The 16,121-nt window shown below is 38.6% G+C and overlaps 3 protein-coding genes across 8 annotated transcripts in view; 1 reads left to right on the top strand and 2 right to left on the bottom strand.

Moving 5' to 3' along the window:
- Positions 1-16,121, top strand: part of spri (Src homology 2 domain-containing protein sprint) — a 310,137-nt gene that overhangs the window by 3,926 nt on the left and 290,090 nt on the right. The gene's annotated exons all lie outside the window — the stretch shown is intronic.
- LOC116430664 (uncharacterized) lies at positions 7,468-9,490 on the bottom strand. Its single transcript, XM_031985135.2, has 5 exons — positions 9,320-9,490; positions 8,713-8,776; positions 8,053-8,144; positions 7,782-7,896; positions 7,468-7,697 (listed from the first exon to the last, which is right to left on the bottom strand). Exons 1-5 carry the CDS (start codon positions 9,368-9,370, stop codon positions 7,591-7,593), a joined length of 429 nt encoding a protein of 142 aa, XP_031840995.1. The 5' UTR covers positions 9,371-9,490; the 3' UTR covers positions 7,468-7,590.
- LOC116430632 (uncharacterized) lies at positions 10,929-13,918 on the bottom strand. The gene is made up of 5 exons (XM_031985057.2): positions 13,752-13,918; positions 13,473-13,605; positions 11,994-12,106; positions 11,774-11,882; positions 10,929-11,345 (listed from the first exon to the last, which is right to left on the bottom strand). The coding sequence occupies exons 1-5, from the start codon at positions 13,830-13,832 to the stop codon at positions 11,269-11,271; spliced, it is 513 nt and encodes a 170-aa protein (XP_031840917.1). The 5' UTR covers positions 13,833-13,918; the 3' UTR covers positions 10,929-11,268.

Genomic DNA, 16,121 nt, shown 5'->3' with positions numbered 1-16,121 from the left:
GCGACGTCGCTGCAATTTTCGCGAGCCAATGGACTTTCCCGAACGATATCACGAAAATCGCGTTGCCGGTCGACCGAGTTCATTAAATCGTCCATGGAGAACCATCGCCATCGTCGACAATAGCGCGATTGTTCTCGCGAACGCGGTATCGCGGGATACACGCGTTGCGGAGGCGATAAGGGAGATAGGGACGGATGTCAACGACTCAGGTAAGTCGGATAAGATTTCTCTTATCCAGACGTGTGTGCCTACCAGTGTTGACCTCCTCGATTCACGGATTTATCTAACCTCTTTCCGAAGGATTTCCCGGCGACTGCCATTCCTTCATTCGCACTGTGTAATATTTTTCCGCGTAGGAAATTTTCCGAAATAAGCCTAATGTTTCGACGTACCGGATCTCGCTGCCCAGCGGTTCTCAACTGGCGCTACGCGAGTGTAAATTCGCTGCGTCTGATTATCCGCCGGCATGATAATAATAATGTTTCTGTCACTATGATAAAGATTATGATTGAATTGTAAACATATATGAAGGACATTTTCAACATTTCCTTCGATAAATGTATTATGCTTACACTGTAAACGATATAAAGAGCTATATATAAGCTATATATAGATGATAATTAACACGTTCACTGCTGTGGTGGTCATCGATGATCCGAAGTTCTTGAAAACGGTTGCAATGTAACGATATAATAATGTGAAGTAAAAGCTGTGATATTCGATGGTTAGTAGTTTCTGATGTTGTTTATATCTTTGATAGAAAAAGAAAAAGAATACCGATATTTTGTGAGATATTTTCGAATTATGTTTTGAAGCGAGCTGTACAAAAGAGAACAGAGAGAAGAGAACAACCGGCCGTCCTCGAGGGGAACAACTTCGCGTAAATGTTGTGTCACGGAAAAAAAAGAAATCGAAAAAGGAACAAAACGGGAAGAAGGGCGCGCGGATCGCACTCCTCGCCAGGAAAATCATGAAATATGCTAAAACAATCCGCCCCCTGGCCTTCCGGTGGCCATACATTAACGTTATCCTCGATTCTTCCGTGTTCGCGCTATTTCTGGCGAATAATTCGTGGACCCCATCCGCATCAATTCCTATTGTCCCATTCGGTTTAATCCTTTTAGGTTTTTAGAATGTTCTAGAACCATCCCTGTACAATATATTATTTTAAAGTACATGACATAAGGTCGCTTTTTATTTTGTTTCTACATTCTTTATCTGTTTCGTTACTTTCACTTTAACGCATCTCCTTTATCTGATTCTGTAAATTCCTTTCTCACTATTGTTACGCCCGATACGGAATTAATACTACAGATGTTGTCAATGAAAATTCTAAAATATGACATTATGTTTAGAAACTGAATCTTAGTTTCATTATTTCAATGAACAACATTTCTTATACCTAATAGTCTACTGTACCGAGATTGCCAGCGAAACAAACGGTAACAGCGAACGCGAAAAACCGTTCGGATCTTCAAAACCAACTGCAAGAAATCGCGAAACAAGCTCCTCGGTCGTTCGTGGACGAATGAAGTTGTTTTTGAAACTGTTCTCGAGGCTCGGTCTCGTTGCGGCGCTTCTCGTTGCTCAATCCTGGTTTCGAAAGCGTTTATTATTGGGCGAAAATGTATCGGCACGTGTATAATAAAACGAAAGCAAAGGAAAAGTCAAGGTTCGGCGCGGCGCGTCGCGTAGCCGCCATTATCAGATGGACAGCCACCGAAAAATCCGGATGAAATATTGAGGACCCGGCTCGTAAAATTCGCGGCGACTCGTCGAATCGCGGGCCGCCGATTAAACGCCATTTTCGGCGTTGTTAAATCTCGATTTCGACTTTAATAATCCGTTGTCACGGTTTTCATCGGTGTACACCATCAAACGGGAACATCTTTCGACTCGCGAGACCGAAGGACGCTAAAAGCGCTTCGATACGCGCCATCAGTCTTCGTTGTTTAACGACACGAATAAATAAACTCTTGCGCGGGAACTTATCTTTGGAATCACGAGACTTCACGAGAATGTAGATCTTCGTGGACTAATTCGCGGAGACTGGGGCGGGGATAGGTTTTCGTTCACTTTGTTCGAAGGTTCTATCGAATCTTGAGGAAGATTAAAGTTTCTTTGATATCTATTAATCCCCTTGCCTTATGGTTTACTTCTCAACTGTGCTCGATAAAACAACTTAATAATTTAGTAAAAAAGGATACGAATTCTTCAGAAGAAGTTTTCGCATAATAGTTATTAACAAAAAGATTCTTAAAGTTTACCTATATTTAGGACTTCTCTAGGTCGTGGCCTCTTAACCCCTTCTCTTATAATACCGAGTCAGACACGTGACGGAAATTTCCAAGCGAATTCGTCAAATCGAAATATTACTTTTCTATTATTAATCTTCACCCTTTAGAGTAAACGTAGACACAGAATAACCATCGAATTCTTTCTTTTTTTCTATTAAATTATTAACGATAAAGTAGTTTCACCTAGGATTATTGTGAAAGAAGTTATATATTTATCGAAACGATCGACTCTTTTGAGACTTACTACAGAAGAGAATTGTGCTATTGCTGTATTTTTACATTCGCTATAATTCAACGTTTCCGTTTAACGAAAAGGAACTGCATTTCAGCTGCGAAAAAGTTTGAAATTACCATGTTTATCGAATGTAGTTCGAAATATCTGCCATTAGACTGGTCAGATAATATCAGGCAAAGGATTAAACGTTTCACGCGACATTGTTACGTGTCACAAACCTGTGGAATCTGTGATTCGATGATCAGAAACATCGAGGATTTGGTTCTGGTCGAGTTCCATCGGGTGAACGCGTGGAAAACGGAAGTGGAAAATACGCAGTTCCAGAAAGTTAGTGTGAATCCACCCTAGGGATGGAGGTCTATGCCCTGTCTGTGTCTCTCTGAATCGATTTTAGGTGCGTGGACCACCATAGGCGTATACCCCATGCGGAAAGCGATCGTCTGCTCTCAGGCGTGTCCCGTTTCGAACAATGCGAACCGGAAAATGAATTGAGGATGTTTCGGGGGGAACAGCCCATAAACCAATACGACTAATCGAGCAAATCGCGTTGGAAGATTTAGTTTTCTCTTTTTACCGGTATGATTTTTACGTTTGAACCGTTGTACAGTGCGGTATTCCGCGGCTGTCAGTCACGATTTGATTCAGCATAGCGAAATTGCAAAACTTAAACTTCGATATTAAATTTTTCATAAGGTATCAGCATGTGAACTCTTAATTTATGCAAGATTTCTCTTAATGTTCGTTGCAAATAATACTGTCGACATCTCATCAGGAAATAATGAATGTTTATAGTGCCAAATATTATCGAGAGCGAACGGTAAACCTTCATGTTAATAACCAAGTATCCGAGTATTCATTTTTCTATATTTTTCTGTATGTTTCATGTTTACGAGGGAATTTGATAAAGTTCCGAATCTCTGTTGTTTTAACACTACTACCTCGATTTGTGCCTTGAAAGTAAATTCTGTGCAGAAACATTGTAACGTTGTAGCTTGAACGAACACGGATATTTGGGTGGTTAATAGAATAGTTAAAAACGAAATTTTCAGAGAATTTCATTAAAAATCCATAGATCTATAGACTATTTCTCCGTACGTGTTTTCAATTGTTCTTCGAAATGTGCGTGATTTTACGAAAATTTTCATCGATTTATAATTGAGGCAAGACTATATAGATTGGTCGAATGGAGTATACGCTTGGCTGTTCGACGTATCGCTGAAGACGTAGAGACGGTGATAATGCGTTGATAACGGCGCGCATATCCGGTAATGATTCCCGTCCGCAGCGACTACGTATTTAGGATTCTAACAGTACGAACTGCGAAAATTATTCGCCAATTCTCTAACCAGACAGTTTACGGTGATAATAATAATAACCATAATGACAACGGTAAGTAGAGTACCGTTTGTTTATGGTGATTGTACAGGGTGTTTCAGAGGAAGTACCTTTCAATTAGATATTGAAGCAGATATATTGAATTCAAAATTTTGAATAAACTTTGTTACCAATGAATTGTTTTGCAAAGTGGTAGTTAACTCTTGTTCGAAGATAATGTTGATATTAACATATAGTTGTTTTCTATAGCAGATATTTTCCCGCTATTTCCAGTGCACTGAAACGTTCATTTTTCTCCAGACAAAAATTTTGTGGTGTTATTATATAAAAAACATTGAGGCACATTGAAAACCTGGTCACGAGTTAGAATTAAGTATTACGATCACGCATCAACCCTCGAGCAGATGGACGACATTTCTTAATGGTAATGTTTAAGGCGGGCCGTTTAAAATACCGTAATCAAAGGGGTGTTCTAAGGTGTGACAGAGGAGTAATTTCAGTTGACATTTATTTTCTTCCTGAAGTTGACAAAAAGATCAGCAATGCGAGCTCGTGCCTGGAATATACATACAAACGCAGAGTGTCTTTGCCAATTCAAAATTCAACAATAATTCTGTACTCGACGAAGCAGACATCTCCGAGAAGATCCTACCATTTAACCCTTTATAGAATGCTGGCAATGATATTTATTACATCTATAAACAGTTAATGTTATTTCATTGTATTTACCATTCTTTTTAGTTTACTTTGCACTCATCAGGCGACTCACAGGCTACTTAGTTTCGTACAGCAAAATTATTCAATTTTATTATTAAGTTCAATATTCAATATCAAAGTTCGTGTAATGTAATCGTATAATTACAAACGAAATATCGAAATAGAATAATTTTATTCCTTCGTTCGTATATTATATTTATAATAGTTGTCAAAATTAGAAAAATGCTGAATACGTCCAACGAAAAAACATTCGAATGCAAAGGGTTAATCTCGCGGAATATGGATTTTCCATGTTTCAGTGTTCATTCTGGTGCTCCTATTTCCATATAAAGGGTTAAGGGTAAAAAAATACAATTAGAAAAGAACAGCTAATATCGCAGTGTTACTCTCAATGGATCCTTAGTCTGCAGACAATACAATTACAAATTAATTGTATTTAACGAGTGGGTGTAAGAGAGTTTGCGCAGCCGAAACTTCTCAAGAAATTGTCACGTAGCGCGACAGTTTCCCTTCTGTTCGTCGCCTTCAACCCTCGACCAAGCGTCACGTCGTTCGCAGGAGAAACGTTAAACAAAAGACGAGGCCTCGCAGCCAAAATTTCCCTCCATTTCCCGCTCTGTTCCTTAATTTTATGATCGCTCGTAATTGTAGCCCCGCCAAATTATTATGGCGGAAATTTCGCGGCGAGCTACCGTTCCGGAGTTTTGGGAATGATCTTCGCGTTTATGGCAGTTAGGTTTATTAGTCGCCGTTTTCGCCGTGAACTCGGCACGTTTCTACCCCTTCAGCGAACGAGCCGCCGGTTCCTATTTGCGGCGGCTCCGTCCCATTGCAGCATCCCTTTAATAGGTTTTTTTAATACAGAGATTCAGAGAGTCGGTTTTTGAAAGTACGTCTGTAAGAATGCATCATCCCCAAAGTGTCTAATTTGGGAATTTCGTTCAAGGAATTTGTGAAAGTGGCAATTTTTGTGAAATTAGGGGGAAGTATTCTGTCAGTGTGAAGTTCGTTCGAAAATTTCGACTTGCTTTTGGTATTTTGTATGTAAGGTACCTCTGTGATATATTTATAAGAAGGTTCTCTCTTTTAAACTCTTGCCTTACAATAACGTCCAGACTCGCGGTGGAGATTTTAAACAGAATCGAACGCGCACGAATGTTACTTGATTCTTCCGAATTAAAATGAAATATTATTCTCCTGTTATCAATTATTATACTTTGTAGTAAAGATTGATATAGAATATGCTTATCATTTTATTCTTTTTCTTAATAATTATTAATGTCAAAGTAGTTGTATCGATCATAGTTGAGAAATAAATCATAGGACAAGAGGTTAATTAAAACCGAGCCAGTTTTAGAACGATAATTATATTTTTCGAACGTTTCAACGAACACAACAAAAGAGAAAAACGTATTTATGGTATTCTAAATTTTATGTTCAAAAGGGCGTCTCAAGTTTCGGTGGATTTTCATTTTCATGAACGTGTTAATGAAATTTTCCAGCGCTCCGTTGAAACGTTGAAACCTCAAAAGATTAAAATACAAGCTTACAAATAAATTATCCGATGAAATATGGGTATACATTCGTACGCGAGAAACATTTTCCGAGATAATTGTACAGTTTCTCGATGTATTCTGGAATTCTCGGATCCCGTTGAAATATCATTTGCACAAGTGCTCGAACAAAATTATCTGTAATCTCGTTGCAACCTTAAAAGTGTGCAAGACTACAGGCTTGCAAATAAATTACTCTTTTTCTCTTCTTTTCTCGACTGTTCGTCGGCTAAACCGAAGAAATGTCTTTTACACACGACACAATAGCTTGAAAACAGATGTCATTTGTTTCGAGGAAAGAACATTTTTCCGCTAATCTCGTGCAGAAATCGTCGAAACTTTTGCGTCAAAACAAGGAACATTTTCGAGGATAGTTCTAGTACAGTCTCCCGATACGCTCGAAATAGTCGGCTTCGTAAAGACCCTGGAAGGAAGGGAGAGAAACGCGAGGACGCGACGGCGGAATGACTACGCACATAAGGGAGAAAAATAATAATAAACGACGAGGACCTTGAACCGGGGGTACGCAATCCCTGGTAGTTGTTCTGATTTCCAGTTCATTACCGCGCCGCTACTTGTATCTCTGCCCGCTCCCATAGTAAATAATGCAGCACGACACCTGGTACACCCTGTACATCATGCTGCGTATGCACGGGAGCGTCGTGTACACACGTACGGGACCGAGCGTAATGTATGCATAATGTATGGGGCCCGGTGTGTGCAGGCGAAATACCTCCGTTGTGCGCCGTTCTATATCACGTAAGCCGGTGCAATCGCGGCCCTGCGCCACCGCCGCGGTGCATCGGCCTTCCTCTGCGCGTGCACACGCGGACGCGTCGGGTGTCGGGCGTTGAACGTCCACCAGCATAGGACACCATTTTCGAAGATTCTAAATACTGTGCAGCTCTCACGTTGAAACAAGAAATTCAAAAGGTTATGAAACTTTCTGTGTGAGTCAAGCCTAATACGAATGACTCACTCGACAATGGATTAACACCACCTTTTGAACCTTTTTGTCATTTTATTGTTGAATCGTTTCATTGGCTCCGTGACTTTTCATGTTAAAAATAAATTTTCTTATTACTGGGTGTGATATCGTGAAAATAAAAATTCTATTGCCTATGCAAAACTTGCGGTGATAATAAAAGTTACTTCGGAGTTATATTATTTTATACATTTCACGCACTCTTCTGATTGAAGCTTTACCTGTAATGATGAAGTAAAATCGCTTAGGTCCTCTTCTTCTATTCTTCTTTTATTATTCACTTGTAGCGTTTGGGATTGATCCAGGACGCGAGAGGTGCATACTAGAAGGAACGTGATCGTTGAGTTTGAATTTTGACAGTTATATTTATTGTGCGATTCGCAGCTGTGTTAAATTATTCCGTTGTGTCGTGAGGTCAACGTATTTCCATTTTCATCGAAGGCTATACTTTGTTCGATCGGCTGACACTTATTTGGCAAGGTGACCGATTATGCTCTGAAGAACAAGTTGAATATGCTCGTATTCGCAGGCAGAGAAACGTTGGGCTACCACGCACGGATCGTCGTTGGGAACAGCTAAACAAAAGATTTATAAAAAATTCCGCTATGTATAGTTATAACGATATTTTGATTGAATTGTACAATAGCAATTTTACAAACCCTTGTCGCCACATTCGTGCAGACCTTTACGCACTTCCTCCTTGTGTTCGTAGTTGTCCAGCAATTTGTCTACCATAGCGTCCATTTTGTCGATATTGATAACGTTTTCGGTCATCTGAAATTAAAAATCTGAGTTTCACGCTTTTCGAAATTCAATTTTCATTTCGATGTGGCCAAAGATGGGAAAGATTAAGAATGCTAAGAGACTAAAGAGAAAATGCAAAAAAGGGTTTCGAATGATTGGCAGCGTAATGGATGAATTTATACGAACCAGGCCAAGTTTCTGCAAGTAGCAAGCTTCAATGCAACCGCGCTTCTTGATTGCCTCCTCGGATTGGCCACCCAACAATTCACTAATGTCAGCTAATTGGAAAGTGTAAATAATGGTCCATGAAGGTTGTATTGTGGATTAAAACTTCTATTGTAAAATTTGCTTTAATCACTCATTAGCAGTGGTCAGTATTGATCACTTAGTTGTTACTTAGTGGTTACTTAATGATCAGTAATGGTTAACAGTAGTCAGTTAAGTTACACTCAACATTTTTGACTCATTTGTATCACGGCTTGAAATACACTAACAACTTCATACATTCGAGACGTTTGATTGACAGTCAGCCTGTTTTACCGCGTGTCAATAGCTTTTTATTTTCGATTGTACTTAGAATTTACATTTGAATTTACATTAGAAGTGCTTACCGTTAACGACGGTCATAAAGATTTGCACAGTGATTAACAGTAGTAAAATTTCTTAAAAACACGATGAAAACGGAATATTCCGCGCCCGGTGATAAGTGGCGATGGTTATATGCGGAATATTCCCCTTATGGGCGCAAATGGATTAAATTACCAGTATAAACATAATTAGCATAAAAAATTGCTTACACTGCTTCCTACTAATCATCTAGTCATTAAATCACTTCATTGCACTCACCGAAGGTAACACCTTCCTTCTTGAAGCATGAATTCAACATTTCAGACTCATCGGCGCGAACCAACTGAATGAAAATAAGATTAATCGGTTACTTCCTTGTCGAAGAATTTTCCATCATCGATAGAACGATTAATAGAAAATTGTCGACTTGATAATCATAAGCTCTAGCGGTAAAACCTACTAATTAGTCTATCAGAAATACATCAATCTCGAAAACAGGTTACGAGCAAATGGGTCCAGACAGATCACACGATGATTCAGCGGCAAAATATATTTTCCATTAAATTTCAACTCTTCACCTCAACGGACAGAATTAACAAAAATAATGGTAATAATTCTGATTCCTTTCTGTTTCCCCTATTTTAACCGAACGAAAAAAGATATTGAATAGAATTCTAGTGTGTCTCACTTTTAGGAGCACGTATAACATGATAAAAAATTGATTGTAATACAGAAATAACGTATAAACGTCAGTAAGTATAATTTCAGTTAATTCTAATCTCCTTTATGAAAACTTTTAATCGTAAAAGATCGAGAGATTTCTCGTTCACCTCACATCTAACTGTGTCATCCCCCCAACGAACAGACACTAGAAATATTTCTGTACCGTGCAAGACACGAAGCACAAGGCGCACAGGAAGATGGCGGCAGTTTTCATGTCGATGCCTTTATAAAGTTTATAGGTACAAAGGATGCTGCACTATATAGAATAGAAGATGAACGATGTACACCTTGTTGAATGCGTCACCTTCGACTGACCGCGCAACGATTTGAACCCCGGTATTTATACCTGGAAAAATACACGGCCAGACGCAGGCTTAATCGGTCATGATAATCATTTTACGTAATTACACTTTCCGGAAATATTGTACAGGTTTATCAGATGGCGCGCCGTCTATCGTTTATTCAAGCTCGCGCTCTACCGATGCTGGCAGTATGTGTGACACTGGGTAATCATCGTTTTAATAAGCGGCATTAGTACTGTTGAAAAGAAAAACAGGAGCAAGTACATACTTACTCTAGATATTCATCTTCAGACTGTCGACTTTTATGCGAATTCAGAGGTCTAAACAATCGAATCGAAGAAATAGAACCGCGCGTTATCAACCGCGTCGATTATCCGATTTAACTGATCGGCAGATCTTTATGGAAATTCGGATATATATAAATGGGGTTAAAGGAATAGGGACTGCAGTGGAATCTTGATTATTCGATTTAATTGGATGGCGGATCTTTAAGAAATTAAAATTTCTGAGAATGTAATTAGAAAAATCAAACTGTAGTAGAACGTTCATTATTTGATTCAATTGGGCAGCGGATCTTTGAGGAATTTAAAATTTTCGAAAATGGAATTGAAAAAATTGAGCTATAGTGGAACTTTGATTAGTTGATTTAATTGGGTGATTGATCTTTCCTTAAATGCAATTTTTAAGGGTATATTTAAACAAATATAACTGTTGTGTCCTGATTATCCGATTTAATTGGTTAGCAGATCTTTATGCAAAATTTTCAATTTCTTCGATGCGTCAGATATTTGGTTTCAATTTTTCGCCAGACAATGGATTAATAATAATATCAAGTATAAATTAATTGCGCGGGGTACGATTGTCTCGGTGATTCCTCAAATCGCAACGAAACCGTAATTTTCGATTATCCGTTAATTCATTGCAAAAATTCGCTGGGTAACGATTCTGTGAATATCACAGGCGTCGACAATGTAATGCAGTAGTTTTCATTTGAACAATAGAGCTTTCCATCAATAAAAGAATAACTACATTGTCACCAAGATCTTGTCGTACTACAGAAATTGATCGAGAAGATAGTGATGTTGCAGAAATTCTATAAACTATGCAGAGATCTTACCAAACACCTATAATGATTACAGTATAATTGTCCAATTCGAGAAAATCATCTAGAATTTATTGCAATTTTTACATGTCTCGATGATGTGACACTATCTAAGAAAACAATTTTCGAACAATTATTGTACGTTCGACGAGTTACGTAGTAAATTTGTATGATTCGTAGAAGATGCTAGTGTGTTTTTAATCCTTTCATTTTGGAATCGTCTTCGATTCGTAGTTTACAAGGAAAAATTAGCGAAACTTCGATATGAATTCTTTTTGTCCACGGTTTCGTTTTCAAGAGAACCAGTTCCGGCGAATCGTCACCGTTTACAAGCACTGATAGTGGTATCATTAAAATAAAATAACAGATTTTCGCAGAACATTTATTTTTCTTTATTGCGCTGTAAAGTAATGAATTCTAAAGTACTTCCGCTTTTCGATTTTTCAAATTCTTCACTAAAGAATTCTCAGATTCTCCATTGAATATTCTATATAATATTTTGCATTTTACAGGTTTAAATATTCATCTTGTTCTTCTGTTTTTTTCTCGCGAATCGGATTCATTAGTCAGTGTGTCGCATTAATTTGTAACGATTACCGTTTTACAGTCTCTTGATGTAAGCCCGTGCATCATCGATGTTACGCAAGTATGTATTATGAAGTAATCAGGCCAGTTTGTTTGATTGATGAATGGTTGTTGTCATGTCTTCTACAGGCTGTAGAATCGGCGTATCGCGCACTTGCCGAATTCGAAGGTCAAAAGACACTTGTCGGGTATATCTTTCACTGTTAATAATAAATTAGTAAATAGTCATCGGTTAGATTCATGTATAAATTGTTTATGATAAATTGACTGATGACTAGAAGCTCACATAAAGAGAGGATATTACCCGTAGGATGAATTGATATTTGATGATTATATTAATTAAAAGGAGACCTCAAAAATGGCGAAATTCCAGTCAACCCCTTTAATTAACCCTTTAAACATGCTTTCTGTATACTAGTGTTTATAGAGTATTCAATTATCCCTTTTTCTTTATAGAATTGAAGATATTTGTAAAAAAATCAAAGTCAAAAGATGTAAATTGTCAGTGATCTATAGTAATATCTTCAATACAGGGAAAAAAATTTGAAAGGATTGGAAGAAACCAGGAATTTCTCATGTGTGAAAGGTTAAAGGATAATGCGGTGAATTACGTAATTGTTCTAAATACCTTGTGCTTCGCAAGTACGTATAACATCGCGCGCATTCACTTCTGGCGGAATGATTAAGTTACTATCGAGATCGTTGAACTTCGCTATCTGTATCTCCCTTTCCAAAATCTGTAATTATTACAGAAGTTATCTATTAGTTGATAATCTGTAGTTATTACCGAATTATCGTCTCTTTTCTCCGCTGCATTAAATTTGTTTCTAGCTGAGATAGGAACTTACCAATCCTTGCTTCTCGAAGCAACAGTGCAGCGCGCAGCTTATTCGCTTCAAGAGTACTGGATCATCGTTCTCGCGTTCCTTATCGTACACTTGCTGTATATAAAAAATGTCATCTGCGAAAGTGGGTGAGAATTTAATTAAACGAACCACTTACGCGAAATAATCGCTAATGGAACAGCAATGATTCTTTTTCGAAGGTATGTTTGAAAGAATGGGAATGCGACTAAACTGAGGAAGATTAAAGTGATGATGCTAATTTTGTCAATCACAATTTTAATCACAATTTTAATTGTGAACTTTTGCTAATTTTCACGAAATGGTTAACGAAGTATGTTTCTGTGATTGCATAACTCGGATATTACTAGTATCTGTCTAGAGATACCAGTAATAGTAAAGGTAATAATAATTAAAATGAATGAACAATAAACTTATATAAACCATGAATAATGCAGAAAAATAAATAAGAAACTGACTAGAGGTGATAGTAAATAATTGGTACATCTAATTATGTTCGGGCCGATTTGTACGGGGTTTATGGCAGGGATTAGAAGCACAGCTATTTTTGAGAATTCGTAAATTTAGTTTCTTTTTTGCCATCTAGACGACACTCGCCGGATGGTACGCTCTTTACAATTTTTACTCTTTGTCGTAGCATTTGTCGATACCTTTAGTTTCTTGCACGCATTTTTCGTTGGTCTCAATAGTTATTGCCCTGCTGTAAACCTTCACGGCCTGAGCATGTCAGCAAGAACCATGGGTCGCCCAACGGTTTCCGCGGCCGATGCAGGGTCAGGAAACCGTCTCTGGTGTTGACCAGATGCGTCGTCCACCATCGCCGAATTCTCGAGTCTCTCCCCCCTTGGAAAATCTCACGACCCCTTCCTCAAGGAAACACGCCGAGGGCGTAAAGGAAGGGGTACCTTCTAACTTAGGTTCGCTGATTGGACTTTCCCAAAAATTGGAAGAACCAATCAGTGGACAATTGCAAATTCCAAGGGGGAGCTGAGAAGCACTCGCGAGTTCGAAAAGCATTCGTATAGCAACCACCGACTAGAAAAGACACACTTCGAAAACTTGTAAACCGGCTAAATTGTACAAATACAGTCCACTATATTTTCGCTAGGTCGCGAGTTCTAAATCATTCACGAGATAGACCGCGACCCCCAACAAATTACGTCAAGTCATTTTTCTCATAAAACATCGATAAGACGAACCACATAATTCGCACGAATGTTTAACACTAGAACTACCAGACAAGTCAAAATTACGCATTTCTGATTTCTGGTGTTTGAAATTATTCAAAAGACAACCGACAATTATCTGAGGAATTATCACAGGAATTGATTTAGTAATACGCAAACTGAAATCTCTATAAGACGCATTCTTTGAGTTTCTACAGAAAAGTTTCAAGAAAGTTCATTTGACTGTTCGGTAGTTCTAGTGTTACTCATGGTATTGTGACTTGAATAAAATCCTTACCACTTGTTGTATTCCACTGACGAGTGCAGATTTCAGCGTCCGATTGGTTCATTCCCAACACATTAGCGAAGTTTTCAGCCAATCGGTCTTTACTTACAGTTTCAGTTACATTCTCAGTTACATCTTCAGTTGCCTAAAAGATGCAAATTTCAGAATCGCATTATCGTCAAGTTTCAAGATTCGACATCAATTAATTTCGAATATTAATCGTCTGGTGCATTCAGTTTCGAATTCAAACCGGAGGAACCGTTAGAAAAATGATGTAAATCCGTTACTCACCATTGCGGCAGCCGTGAGCGCGAATAACAGTAGATATTTCATGATTCTCGATTTCTTCTTCATTCTCGGTTCAACTGACATAGAGCAGAGAACATCGCGATTCTTATATTCGCGGTGGCGTGGTTAAAGTTCACGGTAAATCGGATAGGAGCGAGAGAAGTAGAACAATCACGCTATGCCGATTCTTTTATCGATGAGCACTTTTCGTTTTAAGAATCGAAGTTTCGCGGAAATTCAGCAACGAGGTGACCGTTTATCTGAAAAATTTCTTAATAAAACTTTAAAAGGTTTTAGTATAATAGTATGATAAGGTATAAAGTATACAGTATAATAGTATGATAAGGTGTACAGTATGACATATAAAATAATTGTAGTATAATAATTGTTGACCTACCTTCAAAGGAATTACTCGTAAATGACCATTCCTGAAATACACCGTAAATTACGCGACTTATTTTTATTTTCTTCTCATTTTCATTACGTGTATCTGCGAATTCTTCTGACCCCGCGACCCCCGAGACCGGCATGTTAGTGAAAAACCATTATCCAACTATATTGCGCGCATAAGCATGGAAAAATTGTTGTGACGCAAACAAGTTGCATCACGAAAACAAGAACGTGTTTTGCGAATGCTAATATTTTATATTATTCTTCTCGGCGTTCGAAGTAGAAGAGTCACGTTTAAGCGCGCGGTTTCAAGCAGAACACGCTGTACCTCTAAAGAGAAGATTTTGGTACTTCCGTATTATACGGACCACCTTTCTTTCCTAACTGAAGGTCGCGCTGGTCAGTCGTGTCGGGCTAGGTCTATGTTAGTATTTATTTAATATTATAACATATGATTAATATTATATTATTTTCCTTCTGGTTCCTCATCTTCTTATCTGGAACTACATGCTTTACTGTATCTCTATGGGTTTCCACTAGGTGCGGATCTGCTCCTATTTACATAGAAATTTCTTCACTGTTACAAATTAGATAACACATGTCTATTTATAAATCTACCAAAATTTCTGTCTTCGAATACTTCAGTTGTTTGGGATCATTGAGTCGGCTAACGATGGATGTTTCACGAAAAGGCGTTCCGAAGCTACCGAATAACTTCGCCATTTTGTAGCATCTTGTAACGCACAGAGAAAAAAATCAGTTTTCACTTAATAGTTTATAAAAAAATGCCTAAAGTTTATCTATAATTCTCCAGGTGGTGTATGTCTCTCTTTAACCGTTTAAGTGCCACGGATTTTTGCAAAAACCCGGTCGAAATGACCCGGACGGCGCGTTTATTTCGTTTCAGTTTGGAAACTGAATTACGCTTTTCCGTTTTCACATGAAAAGATGGTAAATAGCGCGATCGTTCCGTTTTTCCATTTCCAAGCAGGTAATAATGAAAATAAAAATAAATAATTAAAAGGAAGACAAGTAAGTAAAGTTAATTTTATTCTACGAACCCACAAAGTGGCGCTTTTAGACGGTGTAACAGCGAAGCGCGACCGCGCCGCTTGGCACTGAAACGCTTAAACAGTTCGTCGCGAACTATAACGATAATTTGCAAATTATTCGATGCTGGTGGCTATCGCGCGCGCCTTAACGGAAAGACCTTTCGTCCTGGGAACCTATAACTTACCGGGTCCCACGGTGGAATTTGATGGGCGCTAATTTCATCGCGGAATTCCAGAATTCCAGCGTCCCTATCAGGAACAACCGCCGCGGAGTTATATTAACCGCATTTCCGGATACGTTCGATCAGCGCCGCGGTATCGGAGCTATTCAGACAATAATGGCCGGTCGTTCGGCGCGTTGAATGGACGACGCTTCCTCTGCGACAACTTGCGATTCCCTTCCTTTCTTCGCGTTTCGTTCTTTTCTTCGAATCGTACAAGATTCCGCGCTGTAAAATGTATAAAAAGGTTCGCTCTTGAAAGTGTCGTGCCGAACAATCGTTGTTCCGCTAGCTTTCGAAACGGCTGTGATTCATTGTAATTGATTTTAATTGCTCGCTGAACCAGATTTGCGGCTATTCGTGTGCCGCGTGTACCAGGAAAACGCTCGGTTTCATTTTCTTATCGGCGAGAAGGGAAATCGGATAGAATTTGGGAAACAGTGTTAAAGAATAAGCAATAACACAGCAATAATACTAGTAATGTAACAGTAATAAAATGCGGTAACAACGAAGCAATTCAATCGCGCAAAGTAATATCCCATTCATGGTTTGTATTTCGCTTCATAAAATCGTACGGCGTTCAACGCGTTAATCGCGCGATTGAAACGTGTTTCGACGAATGGAAGCGTAGGCATAATTACGGTCGACGGAATCGTGATGCTCTCCGACTCGTATAAGTATGCTGTTCCTGGAGCGCGTGAAAATTCGAT

The sequence above is a fragment of the Nomia melanderi genome, chromosome 3, assembly GCF_051020985.1.
Source record: "Nomia melanderi isolate GNS246 chromosome 3, iyNomMela1, whole genome shotgun sequence".
Classification (NCBI taxonomy): Eukaryota; Metazoa; Arthropoda; class Insecta; order Hymenoptera; family Halictidae; genus Nomia; species Nomia melanderi.
The sequence above is the reverse complement of the archived record's forward strand: the minus strand, read 5'-3'. Positions and strand labels throughout refer to the sequence as shown.

Coding starts and splice junctions, on each gene's coding strand:
- LOC116430664 (XM_031985135.2), bottom strand. CDS start 9,370: ATGAAAACTGCCGCCATCTTCCTGTGCGCCTTGTGCTTCGTGTCTTGC. Junction 8,777..9,319: donor TGTGCTTCGTGTCTTGCACG/GTACAGAAATAT, acceptor ATTTTCATTCAG/TTGGTTCGCGCCGATGAGTC. Junction 8,145..8,712: donor GAAGGAAGGTGTTACCTTCG/GTGAGTGCAATG, acceptor CTTTCCAATTAG/CTGACATTAGTGAATTGTTG.
- LOC116430632 (XM_031985057.2), bottom strand. CDS start 13,832: ATGTCAGTTGAACCGAGAATGAAGAAGAAATCGAGAATCATGAAATAT. Junction 13,606..13,751: donor CGCTCACGGCTGCCGCAATG/GTGAGTAACGGA, acceptor TGCATCTTTTAG/GCAACTGAAGATGTAACTGA. Junction 11,883..11,993: donor GCTTCGAGAAGCAAGGATTG/GTAAGTTCCTAT, acceptor TAATAATTACAG/ATTTTGGAAAGGGAGATACA.